The sequence below is a fragment of the Neoarthrinium moseri genome, assembly GCF_022829205.1.
Source record: "Neoarthrinium moseri strain CBS 164.80 chromosome Unknown scaffold17_Wmoseri_CBS_16480, whole genome shotgun sequence".
NCBI lineage: Eukaryota > Fungi > Ascomycota > Sordariomycetes > Amphisphaeriales > Apiosporaceae > Neoarthrinium > Neoarthrinium moseri.
This window is the reverse complement of record NW_026055131.1, coordinates 381,052-395,649: the sequence shown is the minus strand read 5'-3', so window position 1 is coordinate 395,649 and position 14,598 is coordinate 381,052. Positions and strand designations below refer to the sequence as shown.

The 14,598-nt window shown below is 51.1% G+C and overlaps 5 protein-coding genes across 5 annotated transcripts; 1 reads left to right on the top strand and 4 right to left on the bottom strand.

The window, feature by feature from the left end:
- Positions 1 to 208: 208 nt before the first annotated feature.
- On the bottom strand, positions 209 to 2,444 carry JN550_005544 (uncharacterized protein; the record flags this gene model as incomplete). Its single annotated transcript, XM_049317183.1, has 7 exons — positions 209 to 248; positions 301 to 450; positions 498 to 675; positions 850 to 1,085; positions 1,203 to 1,244; positions 1,352 to 2,124; positions 2,184 to 2,444. 7 exons carry the CDS (start codon positions 2,442 to 2,444, stop codon positions 209 to 211), a joined length of 1,680 nt encoding a protein of 559 aa, XP_049172557.1.
- Positions 2,445 to 3,856: 1,412 nt separating this feature from the next.
- On the bottom strand, positions 3,857 to 6,530 carry JN550_005543 (uncharacterized protein; the record flags this gene model as incomplete). Its single annotated transcript, XM_049317182.1, has 4 exons — positions 3,857 to 5,349; positions 5,548 to 5,552; positions 5,741 to 5,882; positions 5,966 to 6,530. 4 exons carry the CDS (start codon positions 6,528 to 6,530, stop codon positions 3,857 to 3,859), a joined length of 2,205 nt encoding a protein of 734 aa, XP_049172556.1.
- A 51-nt stretch (positions 6,531 to 6,581) lies between these two features.
- On the bottom strand, positions 6,582 to 7,856 carry JN550_005542 (uncharacterized protein; the record flags this gene model as incomplete). The annotated part of the gene is made up of 1 exon (XM_049317180.1): positions 6,582 to 7,856. The coding sequence occupies one exon, from the start codon at positions 7,854 to 7,856 to the stop codon at positions 6,582 to 6,584; it is 1,275 nt and encodes a 424-aa protein (XP_049172555.1).
- A 2,483-nt stretch (positions 7,857 to 10,339) lies between these two features.
- Positions 10,340 to 12,541, top strand: JN550_005541 (uncharacterized protein; the record flags this gene model as incomplete). Its single annotated transcript, XM_049317179.1, has 1 exon — positions 10,340 to 12,541. One exon carries the CDS (start codon positions 10,340 to 10,342, stop codon positions 12,539 to 12,541), a length of 2,202 nt encoding a protein of 733 aa, XP_049172554.1.
- A 323-nt stretch (positions 12,542 to 12,864) lies between these two features.
- On the bottom strand, positions 12,865 to 14,447 carry JN550_005540 (uncharacterized protein; the record flags this gene model as incomplete). Its single annotated transcript, XM_049317178.1, has 3 exons — positions 12,865 to 13,344; positions 13,397 to 13,928; positions 13,978 to 14,447. 3 exons carry the CDS (start codon positions 14,445 to 14,447, stop codon positions 12,865 to 12,867), a joined length of 1,482 nt encoding a protein of 493 aa, XP_049172553.1.
- Between the last annotated feature and the right edge of the window lie 151 nt (positions 14,448 to 14,598).

Below are 14,598 nucleotides of genomic sequence, written 5' to 3'. Positions count from 1 at the left end.
TTATACAATACTGACTACAGCCTCTTGTGCTGCACGTCGCACCGAACAGGCTCTTTTCTTTGATTGATTATGTGCTCCACTATCTGGCGGATCCGAACCGCATGTCGCTATCTGTACGAATTGCTACGTGTTTCTTTCGAGTTTGTAGTAGCCACTGTGGATTCGCAGAGAACGGCATCAAGCCACGCCTCATAAACGCGATCGTTGTCTAACCGAAAACCTTGTCCAATGCCCTTTCAAACATAGAGCTAAGGTTTGTCAGTACTTCGAACAACTTTAGGATAATGTAGCGAGACTCACTTTGCAGGCTGCGATACGAAAGTCCTGTGGTATTCTTCGATTCCAGCCAGGTCTTGCTTCAGGTCGACTTCCTCCGGCTTATGGAATTTCGTCCTGTGAATAAGTTTCCATATGATAAAGAGCACAGGGAAGATGAAGATCATCATGTAACTAAAACCTTGTTAGCTTTTAGCATTGTGACATACATAGTGACTTACGAGAACAGAAAGCTTGACAGATCCCATCTCCCAGGCAAAAAGACGGTGTAGCCACCGACGAAAGCCATTACGAAGGTTGCGATGAACGCGTACCACGCAGCGTACGGCTGAAGTTTCCCTACGTATGGGAGTGTCTTCCGATCGATCCCTTGAGCATGCACCGCCCGGTAGAAGCATACTAGAACAATATCAGCATTTGTTCCCAAATAGAACCAGACAAGGCAATTCCATTATGGCTTTGGCGACTATGCAGTAGACGACTGGGCGATGGTGTAGACTAAGGAGCCAAGCGCATGTACTCCAGGGCCCAGGCGCGGAAGTAGCGGGGTGGGTGGTCTTTGCTCTCACTTACAGTACGTAGCGCAGATGACGCAGTAGTTGATCAGCTGGGATGCAGTAATCAAGGAGACAAACCAGCTCAGGACAGTGGCGGTACTTGAGCTGACTTGGAGGAACGAGAGAAGCGAGATGAGGAGGACGAAGACGACACTGTAGATGGGCACCCCGTTCTTCAAGCATTTGGTAAATATAGCAGGCGCCTTGCCTTCAAGTGCCATGCCGAATAATGATCGAGATGCACAGTAAACACTGTGAAACGAGGCAGTTAGTTTAGAATGAGACCAAATGACTTGGGCAGTTGCGACTCGTGTCCAGAAGATACAAACCAGTCGCGAATGAGAAAACTTATATACAGATGGAACTTACTAGCTATTGCCTGCGCTGAACGCAGCTGTGAGTACGAGGGCACTGTAAGTTCGAGTTAGTATGTTGTACTGAGGGGCCCACAGCTTAGGAGCGGGCCAGCGACCCCGAATTCTCACTCATGAGCTTAAGGGTCGAAAGAGGTAACTCACTTGACAATGTGAGGCAGGACCGGTATTCCCAAACGTCCCATCGCGACGACATAGGGCGAAGCTGCAGCACCAGGAGCAGAGTTACTAAAAGCATCACTCATCGTCTTGTCGTTGTACGGGACCAGAATGCCGACACACAGAGAGCCGAGCATGAAGAATGCAGTCAGACGATAGAACACGGCGTTGAAGGCTCTCGGCATCACCCCACGGGGATTCTCGGCCTCTCCCGCAGCCATGGACACGTAGTCGGGTCCGGCAATGGTGAACGACGCTTGAATGAGACACTGGAGGAAGCCCATGAAACGGCCTAGATCTCCCGTGTGATACCACTCGGCGAAAGCACCCGGTTCGTACCAATATCGGAACCCGAATCTATCATGCATCGGATTTCCTCCAAGCATGACAATGAAGGTGAAGATGATAAGACCGACAATAAGGAGGACCTTGCCCACAGCGGCCCAGAACTCGGTTTCGCCGTACCATTTCACGGCCAGGATGTTGATCAAGGCGTACAAAACCATGGTGATGGCAATGATTGCGCCAACGGGAACAGCATCACTCCAGAAGTGAATGATCAGGTTGCAAGCAGTGACTTCGAACGGAACCATCGCGGCTTCGAAGATGAAGAAGTTCCAGCCCGTTGCAAACCCAATTGCCTCGTCCACCCACCGACCGGCAAATCGAATGAAGGGTGAGGAGATTGGTAGATAAGTCACCATCTCGGCCATGGAAATTGTTACAGCCAGAATGACACTGCACCATAATGAGAAGGCCTAGATTGGAGATCAGTCCCCTTTTTTTCCCTTGCGTATCTGGAGTGCGGGTGTCTTACAATGAACAGAGACGCTGGGCCACCCTGAAGCAAGCTTCTGCCAATCTGGACATAGAGCGCCGTACCGATTGTGCCACCGATTCCAATGAGCTGGATGTGCCTGCTCTTAAGCTTTCGGTGGGTTTGGTCAACCTTGCCCATGTGCACCGACTCCGCGATGCTGGACGGCCGGCCGAAGGCATTTTTCTCGGCATCCCCGCCGGTCTTGTCGCTCCCGTACGCCGGGGCTGCGCCCGCGTAGTCGACTCCCGTAGAAGCCATTGGCAATTCAAGATGGGCTATCGCCTTGGATCCGGCTTGCACGTTCAGACACAAAATCTATGAGTGCACGTGGGCATACGTTATTTACGTAACAAACTCCCCTGAAGTATACAAATCTAGATCATATAAGCGCCCAGGCAGCTGAAGTTTTGTTCGTCTCTCTTCTTACCGCGTACAATTAGCCCTAAGCCATACGGTTGCGCCAATCCAATGAGAATGAGTGCTCGGTGCGTGCGAATAGCGTTCAAATATGACGGACAAGGCGTGCGCTACGGATTTCGCGGGGGCACTTCGACTATGCTGGTGCTCCTACTATTCGACCCAAGAGGCTGAAATTGTGTAGGTTGCTAAATGTCTTGACTGAGCCCGAAGTCAGCGAGATCATGAGGACTTTGCAAGGGGCGAGCCTTGGATCAACAGAAGCTCAACTTGGCAATCAAAAGTTCCGTAGTGTGCGGCACCCTGTTCTGTGGCCCGCTTCCGCTTGTGTCGTGCCAAGCGGAACCCCCCGGGGACGCCGCGGTTCTGGCAAAATCGTGCCAGTACATCTGGTGTTTCCCTAGACTTGAAGAAAGCTCATACAGACGATGCGATAATGTGCCTTTCGCACTGACAGTGAGACTTCTGGGTACGGATTTAACCTGTCCATTGTTCTCCCTTCCTTTCTAGAGATGTATACATATTATCGTGCGTCGTCTGAGATTTTTGCCCTTCCGCTCCCCACACAGCGCTCCAGACTGCGGAGGCGGGGGTTGTCTTTTAGCACCCGGCGTCAAATTATCTCGACGCAAAAACAGGCCCAGTGCAAAACACCACAAACTCGCCAGCATCGGACACAAGATTCGTCAGGCTGAAATGGTATTTCATAATGTTAATACAGTCCCAAATTCTATCAATTACATGGTTTTCTTTCTTTGCTAATAACTCTATTTGGCTGCCAGCAAATGCTCCATTGATCTCTGGGATCAGTACTTACATGCGTACAGTGGTCTAGACTCTGTACGGTACGTGCTCCGAGACGACGATTCTAGCCTTGGGGCATTGTAAGATCCTGTTTGCATGTGTTGCAGGCACTAAGCAGGGCCGTCCGTTATCCGCTTGAGTTGATTTGTTAGTGACCGAACCACATCCTGTGCATGTTGATCCTTGGCTGATGCTGTGGATGCATTTCATCGCTTGGCGCACCAGCCGTTTGGCACGCCAGAGAGTGGGATCGCCGCACGGCTTCGCCCAGACTCTTGGGACTTCTGAATGCGAGCCAACGACGCCGGGGCCGACTCCTCGGCAATCGGTGCCGAGTGAGCTTAGCTGGACTTTGACAACCAGCTTCATCAGTCAATTACCTTCTGACATGGTGCGGTTCACAGCCCAAGATGGTATGAAGGCCTGCGCAGGTCATTTCTACGTCATCGCTAAGCGTTGTGCGAATCGAAAAGTACCCGAGTCCTGCCTACCAAAGTATCCGCAACGGCAACGCTCACGGTCCTGGTAAATTCGCTAGAGTGGAACAGTATGCCCAGCTCCTGGCTTGTGTAGAAACTTGCGCGGTCCATATTGCCAGAACCCAATAGTGTAAGCCGAGAATCAACGATAGTTAATTTCAGATGAGAGTGAACCGGCTCTTCGAGCACTCCTCTGCTCTTGTTTTCGGCGTTTGGTTGAAAGTATGAAACCTTTAGAGCGCCTGTCTTTGGAAACGCGGCTTCCAAGTCGATGACGGGCTCCGAACTCGCCGCACTTCTGCTCTGTCGGGTGGCCATTTGTTGACTTCGAGATTTCGCGAGCCTTGTATACCAACGGATGAGCGAACGGAGACAGAGGGCTGTCGTCGTCAGAGCAGTCACGATCTGCTCCAGCAGCATCATGTTCTTGCTTGTCACAATAGTGACGTCGACACCTCGCTCCAAGGCTTCAATGATGCCATCAAGTACAGCACTGGTGGTGAGATTAGGAGTCTGAATATAGACAGACTTCTCGGCCAACTCCAACAGCCGCAGCGTGGCCACATTCAGAGGCGTACATGGCAGCATCGGGTGAAATGCCCAAGGATTTCGGTGGTGCGATGAAGGTAGTAAGATCGTAGGGGTTTCCTCGTTGGCCATGCGTGAGAAGCGGCGAGCTGGACTCAGGATAGAGTTCAAACCGACCGCAGAAACCGACAATGGTACTCTATCTTGCCTTGCACCGATGAGTCTGGAAATGTCCAGGCTTGGCTCCCAAACTCGCTGGTAGAATGCCAACAGGTTGTCAACCGCATTGCCTTGTATTTCGACGCAACCTTCTAACCAAGCCTCCCAGCTGACATTGCAGCTCGGTAACCAAGCTCGTTCTCGATCAATGATCAGAAACTTGGGGTGCATCACACTGAACGGCAAGAAAAAGAGGCTCTTGACTCCGAGATCGATAGCACCGGCATCCAGTGTTTCTTTGTCAGGAAGCCCTAGCTTGGTAGGCCAGGCAGATGGAGGATATGCGTAACCATCCTTCGAGGACGTATGGAACAGCTGCTGAAATAGTGATCTGGACGAGAAGCAAATACGTATCCGGAGCACTTCAAGTGCATCAGGTCCATTTTCCAGTATGACTTGTTTTCGCTGCTGGGCGAGTCGATCCACAGTCTCCTTCAATGCAGTCAAAGTGCTTGATGGCGCCCAGAAGCAGGTCACTAGGATGACTTCTCGCTGCGCTGTCAAGATCGCTGGCAGCAAGGAGTTGGTGTAGATGGAGGCGCCAGTACCCAGTTCGAACGACTGCGGGCTTGAGCTGGAAATCAACGAGTCAAGCTGGCTGAGGGAGTGATACTCAGGAAATTCGCCGGCGCGCGTTTGACTGGTGAGCTTCTGTCTCCATGGCTCAACGAATGAGTCAAATGAACTCATCTGGCGGCGATTAGAGTGGCCGGCAGCTTTTCAAATAGCAAGTCACGCTTCAGAAGTGATGATACAAAGGAGATGTAGTGCGCCCATTTGTCCGTTGTTGCTAATTGAACGCGCGAAGCGTGATCCATGCTAACTAAAAGTCGCAGAGGTGCGCGCGCTGGGCGTTGAGTGGCCGCCGGCGCTCAGGCCCCTGTATGTGCGCTAACCATCACCAGTTGACATACCTAACCTGCCAAAGTGGTGTGTCGTTTGTTAATGGACCATACGACATGACAGACATCGCTAGCACAACTTGGGCGATACGCGACACGGCCTCCAAATGCTTCTTGCTACTTAATTTTGGGATTTGCGTATCGCTCCGCCACGTGAATAGAGCTATTGGTACCCCAAACTTCATTCCCAGCCAACGAGTCTCACAAAAGATTGAACTCTTGGATCCTGTGTGAGATCTCGTCCAGATCCTTGTAATATTGTCCGTACATGATGCCATGAACCCAGGCCTGCCCGACGAGGCTGAAGTGATCATCGACTTTTCTCAGAAGGAGGGGAACCCTGCAGCCTTAACGGCATTCACAGGTCAGCATTTGTTGCCAAATATTATACTCCAGGGGACAGCATAGGAAACCTCTGAGACTCGCATACCGGGGAAGATACAGAGTTTATCGTCCTTCAACAGTGCGGGAGGGCCCCATCCGGCATAGCCCTCCTCGGTAGTGAAGAAACTTAGATTCTCGAAGTTTGAGTCAAGTTCTTCGTCCGAACGCCCATAGTATATATCAGGCTTATGGCGCTGGAAGGACGTGAGATACGATTCCACGGTCACACTATTCACCGGCTCCTGTGGCCATCGAAATATGGAGCCGAATCCTAATGCGGAGTACAAGCGGTGTACACTCTCGGGGTGCTGATCGAAACAATCAAGAAGCCTCCGCATTGAGAGCCCGAACCGTCGACAAAGGGCGTGCACGAATCGGTCGAAGACGTCAAATCCGCCATCGCAGGTCAAGAGTTGCGTTTCAAGACCTATTCCTTGCTTACCTGGTTCGACATCAAGGCATACCGCTCGAATGAGATCTGTCACGGGAGATTTAGAGGGCCTGCAAGTGGCAAAGCCATGCATGATATCAGACATCAGAGCAAGGATGTCGTTGCAGGTTCGGGAACTCGAGGATACTGAAGACACCACAACACCCGATATGCACAGCATATTGTCCTCGAAGCGAGGCTGAAAGCCAAAAGGGTTGATATATGCCATCCTCTATTTTGCAAACAAGGCGGCTCTAGAGTTAGGCCGAGTCTGGCAGCTGAGCGCGTCCCAGTTTATGACCCACGACGGTAGCAAGAGGTGGTGAATTCCGGTTGGTCCGTTCACGGCCGCAGGCCCGGCGATGCTTAGAAATTGAAGTCCGTGTTTACCGCGGAGGCAGGTTTTGGTGAACTCGGTATAGACATGTTCAGTCGACTGCGTATAATCCGGAGGGAAGTCGAGATTGACGACACCAAGGAGACTGTATAACTTGTCTCGTGGGTCGGTGGCCTTGAAAGAGCCGCATGCCTGCTCAAGTATGTGTAGAAGACCGAAGCGCAGGTCATCAGTGGATGACTCCTGCTTTATAGAAGTCCCTAATCGGGTAAAATGAGTAATGCGCTTCAACATATCGCGGACAAGCGGATGTCTCCATTCTCCGATGATATCTTGCCACAGACTCAAGTTGAGGTCTCTGTCCAACTTCGCGCCAAATTCAACGCGCAAGTCTGTCAAGAACCTCTCCAGTTCGCGTACGTCGTCCATGGGGGCCCAATTTGGCCCACACCAGATATACACGACCTGAGAAAGTACGATTTCCTGCTGTATCCACGAGCGTGTCCAGTAATCACGCTGAAAGATTCGAAGAATACCGTCCCATATCTCGTTGTTTAGAAGGAATTTGGGCTCTTGAGTGGTTCCCAGAGTGGCAATAGCCTCTGCTAAGGTGGGATTCCTGTTGAACCAGGTTCCAAGGTCGCGATAGAAATCAACCGTTCCCTTACTCCAGGTGGCTTTTATTGCTCGTGCCATCTCTCTGATGTACCTCAGGCCAATGGCACTGGTTTCCGCCTCAACGCCCAACCACGCGATAGTGGCATTCGCAGAGCTGAAGATCCTGCCCATGGCAGATACCTGGACGGACTTCTCTTCTTCGTCCTCTTGGTTGATGCAGAGCGCGTCAATCCATAGATACCCATTCACGTAAATAATACGACTACTGTTCCGACGACAGTCGATCCACTGTTGAAGGAATGCAGCCAAATTCGAGCTGATACCCCTTCGAACGCCATTGACAGTGATGGTAATTGAGGGCTCTGCCTCACCCCAGGTGTAGGATAACGCTGTGTACTTTGGTAATGAATGGTTGAAAGTGACTGTGTCCATATCACAGACGATTTGCGTCTCGCCTGACTCAACATCACCAGAGCGTACCTTTAGTAGCCTAATCTGCAAGGATGTTGACTGAAGCTGGGTATACAGCAGCGTTGGTTCCACGGTCGCCATCCGAACTTGCTGCCTGCATGGCAAACAGCACAAGACTCGCATTGTAGTCACACACAACCCCAAATGCCGGACGATTTCAGCTCTCCCTGGAGTTATCGGCAGCTTTATAAACCTCGATAGAGAGCTTGCATGGGGCTACCAGTGGATGGATGCACTGCCCCGCTGAAGCCCAGGCGCGCCCGAGAGGTAAGGCTGACTGGTCCCTGCACCAACCTGCATTTTGGAAAAACCACTTTGCCATTGCAATGGTGGATAGCATTGGTGGAGGGCCGAGCCTGACAGCGTAGTATGCGGTGTTCTGTTATCCTAGGTTCCGAGGCCATCGATGCGGTCACGATTCTACCGCTCAGGAGAGTGCAGACATTTTTGGGTATCATGCAGCCAAACCAGGAATCGTAGTTCCCTTTCGTGACTAATCGAGCTCGAAAGTTTCATACAAGCTAAGTGACCATGTCACGAATACCACATCAATGGTACAGCATATGACTACTACAATTCCTGGACTTTGCTATTGGATGGAAACTTTCGTTTTCAGATAAATATTCAGCTGTCTATGTGTCAGGAGTTTCGCTATCGTGCACACTCGTGGACAAGTATTAGTTGTGCCAGGCCTTCCACCGCTCCGCGCTGGTCCCGCGTTGTCATGCTGTGCAATATCATAACCCGTGTCTTGTTGGAGCATATATCAACGCCAAGCATCCGTAGCAGCTCCATCGAAATATTGCTGTCCTGCTCTTCTAACCTCTATATTCAAAGAATCATTGTCTATATCGCCATATCTCGACCTTGCATGCTATCTTGGGCCCATGCAACGATCACCGTTCTCATGGCATCATATTCTCGATGGCGGCAATGTTGACTGCTTATGTCAGACCAATGAAACTTGGCGAGGTTGAAAGCTCATACATAGAAGAATGGTGCATGCACTGCTCCGCGATTTAACTTCGACTTCAATGCCGTTTCAGTGGTGTCGCTCGACCTTCTGGTGTTATAATAGTCTGATCGTTCTGATGCAGCACCACTGGTGGGACATGCCTCCACACTGTTGGCACGCTTGGAGCCCTGGGGCTTTGAGGAGAATAACTTGGTTATGGCTACCATGACTGTTATTATGGGGTTGAAAATATTTGAATCAAAGTAGAATCTTCAGGAAGATGCGTAAAAGATATTGTTTCCCGTTTTATTGTGTCCAGACTCAAGTATCAGGAGCTTGGTTGCAAACCACCAGAAACGTTCTTACTTATATGCACTACAGATCGCAGATCGGGCCCTTACGCTACATCTCCTTGAGATACTCGTTGACTCAGAAAAAGAAGAATTTTTCGACATTTTCGGTTTGCATCGCACTATTTACGCAATCAATTCGTACTCGTCGCCGTCGCCACTGCGGATTACTCCTTACTGTCAAGCAGCCTTCACTCTTCAAGATTCTGGACGGCATCGGGAATCTCATATCCGAACGCCGAGCGCCGAAACCTTGTGGCAGTTGTTAGCGACCACTGGGTTTGGCGGTCGTTTAGTGGTGTCAGCGACACCAGTGCTAATCGGGCAAGTCACTCCGATCATTCGATCCGTCCCAAGAGCAGCGCGGAGTTAACCTGGCTAGCGCAGCGTGCTGTGCCTCGGACTTGCCTCGACCATCGACCTTTTTTCTTTCGGAGTGATGCCCTGAGATTCATTCGAATCAATCCGCGTAATGCAGTTCTTCTCTACACCGTGAAAAGCCCGAGGGTGACACCGGGGACCAATTTGTGGATGTTCCTGCGACATTTCCAACTCCATCGCAACAACACCGACAAAGAGAATAAGTCCGACGCCGAAGGGGCCTAGTGGGAATCCTCATATACGATATTGCCCGTTCCACTGCGACGATGGCTGAAGAATCCGCTTTGCATGCTATGGCTCCCTCGACCGAGACCAATGTTGGCAAATTCCGACGCAATGGAAAATTGCAGTCCTGCGAACCGTGTCGGAAATCGAAGCTCAGATGTGACCGTAAGCTCTACCGGCTCGTGTCCCCCTCGTTTTGCCGATGCTATGCTTTTTGGGAGCCCCTGCGCCTAGTGTACAGCATTGACTTTCGTCTGGGAAGGTTCACAATACCAGTCGATCATGCCAAGTCTGTAAGGCCGTTGCTGACCGTAATTCCGATAGATACTGTCCCTACCTGCGGCAGGTGTGTCAAGAGACGATGTGTTGACCAGTGCATATACCACCCCAACCCATTAACACAACAAGTCAGTCTCCAGTTCTACTACTTCTATGTGACTTCCACCTTTTGGGCTGTGGGCTTAGCATGAACCCTTGGGTCACAACATGCGCCATTGGTGATGTTGTCAAGCCCTTGGACGAGCCATCCCGCTACTGAGACAAGCTGTCGTTGAAGCAAGCAACAATCATTTAGTCCGTTGGGATAATGCTTGGCAGGTACAAGCACCGCTCTATGCTGGTCTTCCCTCCTCCATGCGGCTTGTTTCGTTATCATGCGTATACACCAGGACCATAGCTCATCGGGGAGCCGTGCACACCGAGTCTACAAGTCACACTGGCTGATACTGTTTTGCCAGAACCGCCAAACTCCAAATCGACACAATCCGAAGAGATCTCTACCCACCCCTTCAAGGTCCTCCTCAAGTCATGAAACGCCTACCAGTACGTACTCGTCTATCGAGATCAAAAGGGCTGGCTTTAGCGACGCCCCTCAGCCACAAGCCGCGGTCCAGCAGTCCCATGACACGCAAAGCAATCGTGCTGCCTCAGCCCCTCCCCTTCGACCTGAACTTGAATCTCCCAGCAATGAAAGGGGTGCCGAGTTCCACGGAGAAAACTCTTTTAAATCCATCCTCAAGGAGCATTTAGGCAGCATGGGTGTCGTTTCTACCGAGTTGGACTCATCACAGACCAAGGAGACCTCGATCGACAAAGATCGAGTGGCCCAAGGGGCTCAAATATTAACCTTCATGAGCAACCGGCGAATGATCAATGCCTTCGTGTCGCTATGGTTTGAAATTACCGACGGGTCTGGCCTCGTCAGCGCTGAACCCGTCGTCAAGGCCTGGATGCGGAAGCTATGGCTTTGCCACGGGGATGTGCTGGAGAAACAAGACCCGGAAGAGCTATTGCAACTATCCGGGCTACTATGGCGTAACACACAAACCACCATCTCCATCAGTGGATCCACTACAGCTACCGAATGGACAGACTTAGCAGCTGGTCAAAACATCCGGTGGGAAGTGATTGGCATCATTGCTGCCATTGTGGGAATGTGTGGAGCCTATGGCGAGACGAATCACCCTCTATTTAAGGAACATGGCGTTACCCGACTAACCCTCCCCAAGCAGGCCCATCGCGTTGCCGAAACCTGCTTGGACTTTTGTCGGGAATGTGATGTCATCGATGATTTATTTCTGTTTCTCATAGTCGAGACAATGGGCCTCACTAGTGACATCCGGGGTGATAACAGTTATAGCACATACTGCCTTGTCGGCGAGGTTGTGTCTGCTGTTGTGTCTTTGGGTTATCACCAGAAGATCGAGGCCAATGAGCGTGTTCCCTTTTTCCTATCGGAACTACGGAAACGTGCTCGAAGTTGTGCATACTTTAGTGAGACCTCAGTGTCTTCATTCCTAGGCCGACCGCCGCGGGCTTCGAATCGGTATTGGCACCTAGATCCGCCGCTCGATCTTACAGATAACCAGCTGGTTCTTGATAAAACGGAAATGGAATCCGCAATTGCGGCATTAGACAAAGACGGATTCAACAAGGTAGGGAACGTCACGCGCTCGACCTTTACGAGAACGTGGTCTGGGTTTGCACAAAGGAGGGAAGACATTCTCGACCTGGCTCTCGGTAGCTATTCCCGCGGAGAAATTATTGATCGGGCCGAGGTCATACAGCAAAAGACCGAGGAGCACTGGAAGCGATTACCCGAATTCCTCCAAAAGATCAGATACGACAGGCTTGATAGTACGCTGAAGCATATGAAACTGCTGTACATGACCATTCTGTGTCAAGCAAGTCGAGCGAATGAGCTCCTGCTCCAACGCGTGCTCATCCGCAAAACTGGCTCCAGCAACGAGAAACTTGTCCGAATTGCTCAAACGATCTTTGCAGATGTGTTGGAACTTGGCTCACGTCACGACATGTTCCCAACTTTCCACGTCGATATCACTGCTATTCTGGTTCTTCATGGGCTGCGTGCCTCAGCCATTATCGCCGTTGAGCTACTCAAACAGGAACAACACCCAGTATATCCGAAGGAGCCGCTCCTCCCGAGAAGCCAAACTATCCAGGACTTGTCAGTATTTGCAGCAAGACTAGGTATCGTGGACAAGGCAGAAGGCATGTATCATTTGTGCCAACAAGGACAGAAGATCATCACCCGTATCCTCGACAAGATCCTCTCTCCTCCGAAGCCGGTTGACCAGCATGTACAAGCACAGACTCCCGACTTGACAGAATTCCAAAATCAGCAGCAGCTACCATATGGACAGATGGAGTTAGACATGGTTGGTAACTGTATGTTCCAAGGAGGCACATCTTATGTCCCATACATGGGACCAGCCGCTCCCATGGACTTCAATTTCGGGCAGCCATATCCCACGGCTCAAGAGAACGAATCCATGTTCATGTCTTGGCTAGACAGTGTTGACTGGGAACGGCAAGGTCCCTTGGTAGGAATGTGAATGTGGTGAGCAATTGGTAGTGAATTTGAGGAATTATTGGCACCGATACGGCTCTAGTTGGCAGTGCGCGTGTCGTTTTGGTACCCCTGAGCATGGCCAATTCTTTCCCCGGAACTCCGCGATTGACTGATGCGGCGGGGAATGGAAGTAATGGATTGGAATCGGAAATACCCGGGGCTGTGCGTTCTAGCTTCAAATATGAATGTAAATCAAAGACTCTTATAATTATCTAGTGTCGCTCTTTCCATTGGACGCCTTTCAGATGCACCCGGCGCACGACACAACGTCTACTGCCTCACATATGGCAGATCTGACCAATCTCCTCACGCCGCTGCATTAGGCTGTATTGATTGCGGATAGAAGAAGAGCTCCTGTGGATCAAGAGCTGCTTTGATGCGCTGCAGCCGTGGCAAGCTGGTACCATAGTAAACCTGCTGCGCCGTGGCGCGACTGAGGCTCGAATCAGCATAGTTGATGTACATGCCCCAGTCCGCTTTTGCAAGACTGGATGTCGTATTGGCAACCCAGTTGTCCAAGAAGGAGTACCCAGTTGAAGGATATGCTCCGCTGTACTGTCGGTCGTAGAATTGGATCAGATATAGCTTGTCTCGGTGGGCATATGAAGAAGAAGCGTGATTTCCATTGGTGATTGCCGAGTTCTTTCCACCATGAGCGTCCAGCTGAAAGTACCATGACCTGGTTTTCAAGTTCTTGGCTGTATCGAACCAGTAGTTGACGAAGTCTTTGGCCGCTGTTCCATTGAGTCCTGTCAGCTCCAAACTCTTGGAGTAAATCGTTTCTTGCTGTAGTCTGTGTTAGCTTATCTGGCCATGGTGTACCGCTGGCTCTACTGACCAATGAATATGGGCGAGTGACGTCCAACTTGCCGTTGGCATAATGGGTAAGAGCTTCTATCCAGCCCGTGCTCTGGGCCATCTGAATAGAGCCACCAGTCTTGTTCAACAGCGGAGCGAGAGCAATTCTAAGCCCTGCAACATCACCAAAGAACTGCCCTTCCAGTTGAGTGAATGACGACCCGGCAAAGAGCCGCATGTTGAGCTCGGCGGGCATGGAGTTCTTGATGTAGTCTTCCAGGGCCTCCATTCTCTCCACGCCATTCGCCCTCGTCAAAGGCATCGAGGCGGTGAAATAGGTCACGCTGGACGGTGCAGCGAAGGTCTTGAACTCATACTGAGCTACAATGCCAAAGTTCGATCCGGCACCCCTGAGTGCCCAGAACAAATCCGGATTCTCAGTTTCTGAAGTGTGAACAACTGAGGAGTTAGCCAGAACGACGGTCATGCCCACGATCCAGTCCAATGCCAAGCCATATAAGTGAGAACTCATGCCGAACCCTCCGTGGAGCGCATGTCCGGACACTCCAACGCTGAGAATATTAGCAAAGCATCGTGCACTGCATAGAACCATCAACTCACCCAGGGCAAGTTCCGTGTGGGAAGGCCCTCTGCCCCTGGTTATACAGTTCTGTCGCAACATGGCCTAGTCGTGTTCCTGCTTGAACAGTTGCAATGTTCGTTTTCTTATCCAACGTGACATTGTACATCCGGTCCAGTTGAACCATCAAGTGCCCGTCTTCGCCCCCGAATCCCAGAGAGGTGTAGCTGTGGCCACCCGCCTTGGCGTTGACTTTAACACCAGCCTTTGCCGCACATGAGACAGCTGCCTGTATATGCTCGATAGACGTCGGTACAGCAATCGCTACCGGTGTATACGTTAATCGAGGGTTGTAAGGCGCTGCGTCGGCTTTCCAATCTGCAGAGCCTGGTGTGTCTACTGGGATGGAAGCCGCTTTAAGACAGTCATCCACGGCCGCTCTCTTGCCGAGTGCTGCACCAAGCACTTGGGTGGTTGAAAGACCCAGCAAGAAGAAGGTCAAGCGGCACATCTTGGTTCGTAGAACGATCCGCGAAAGTAGGTGTCCTAAGGTGTTTTCGCAAGATTACCCTGATGGTCCTGATCGGCATGCAAGGCCTTGTTATAAGCAAGCATACAGACCAGAGGTTGGAAATCCGGGGAACAGGGCCATGCTGGGATAA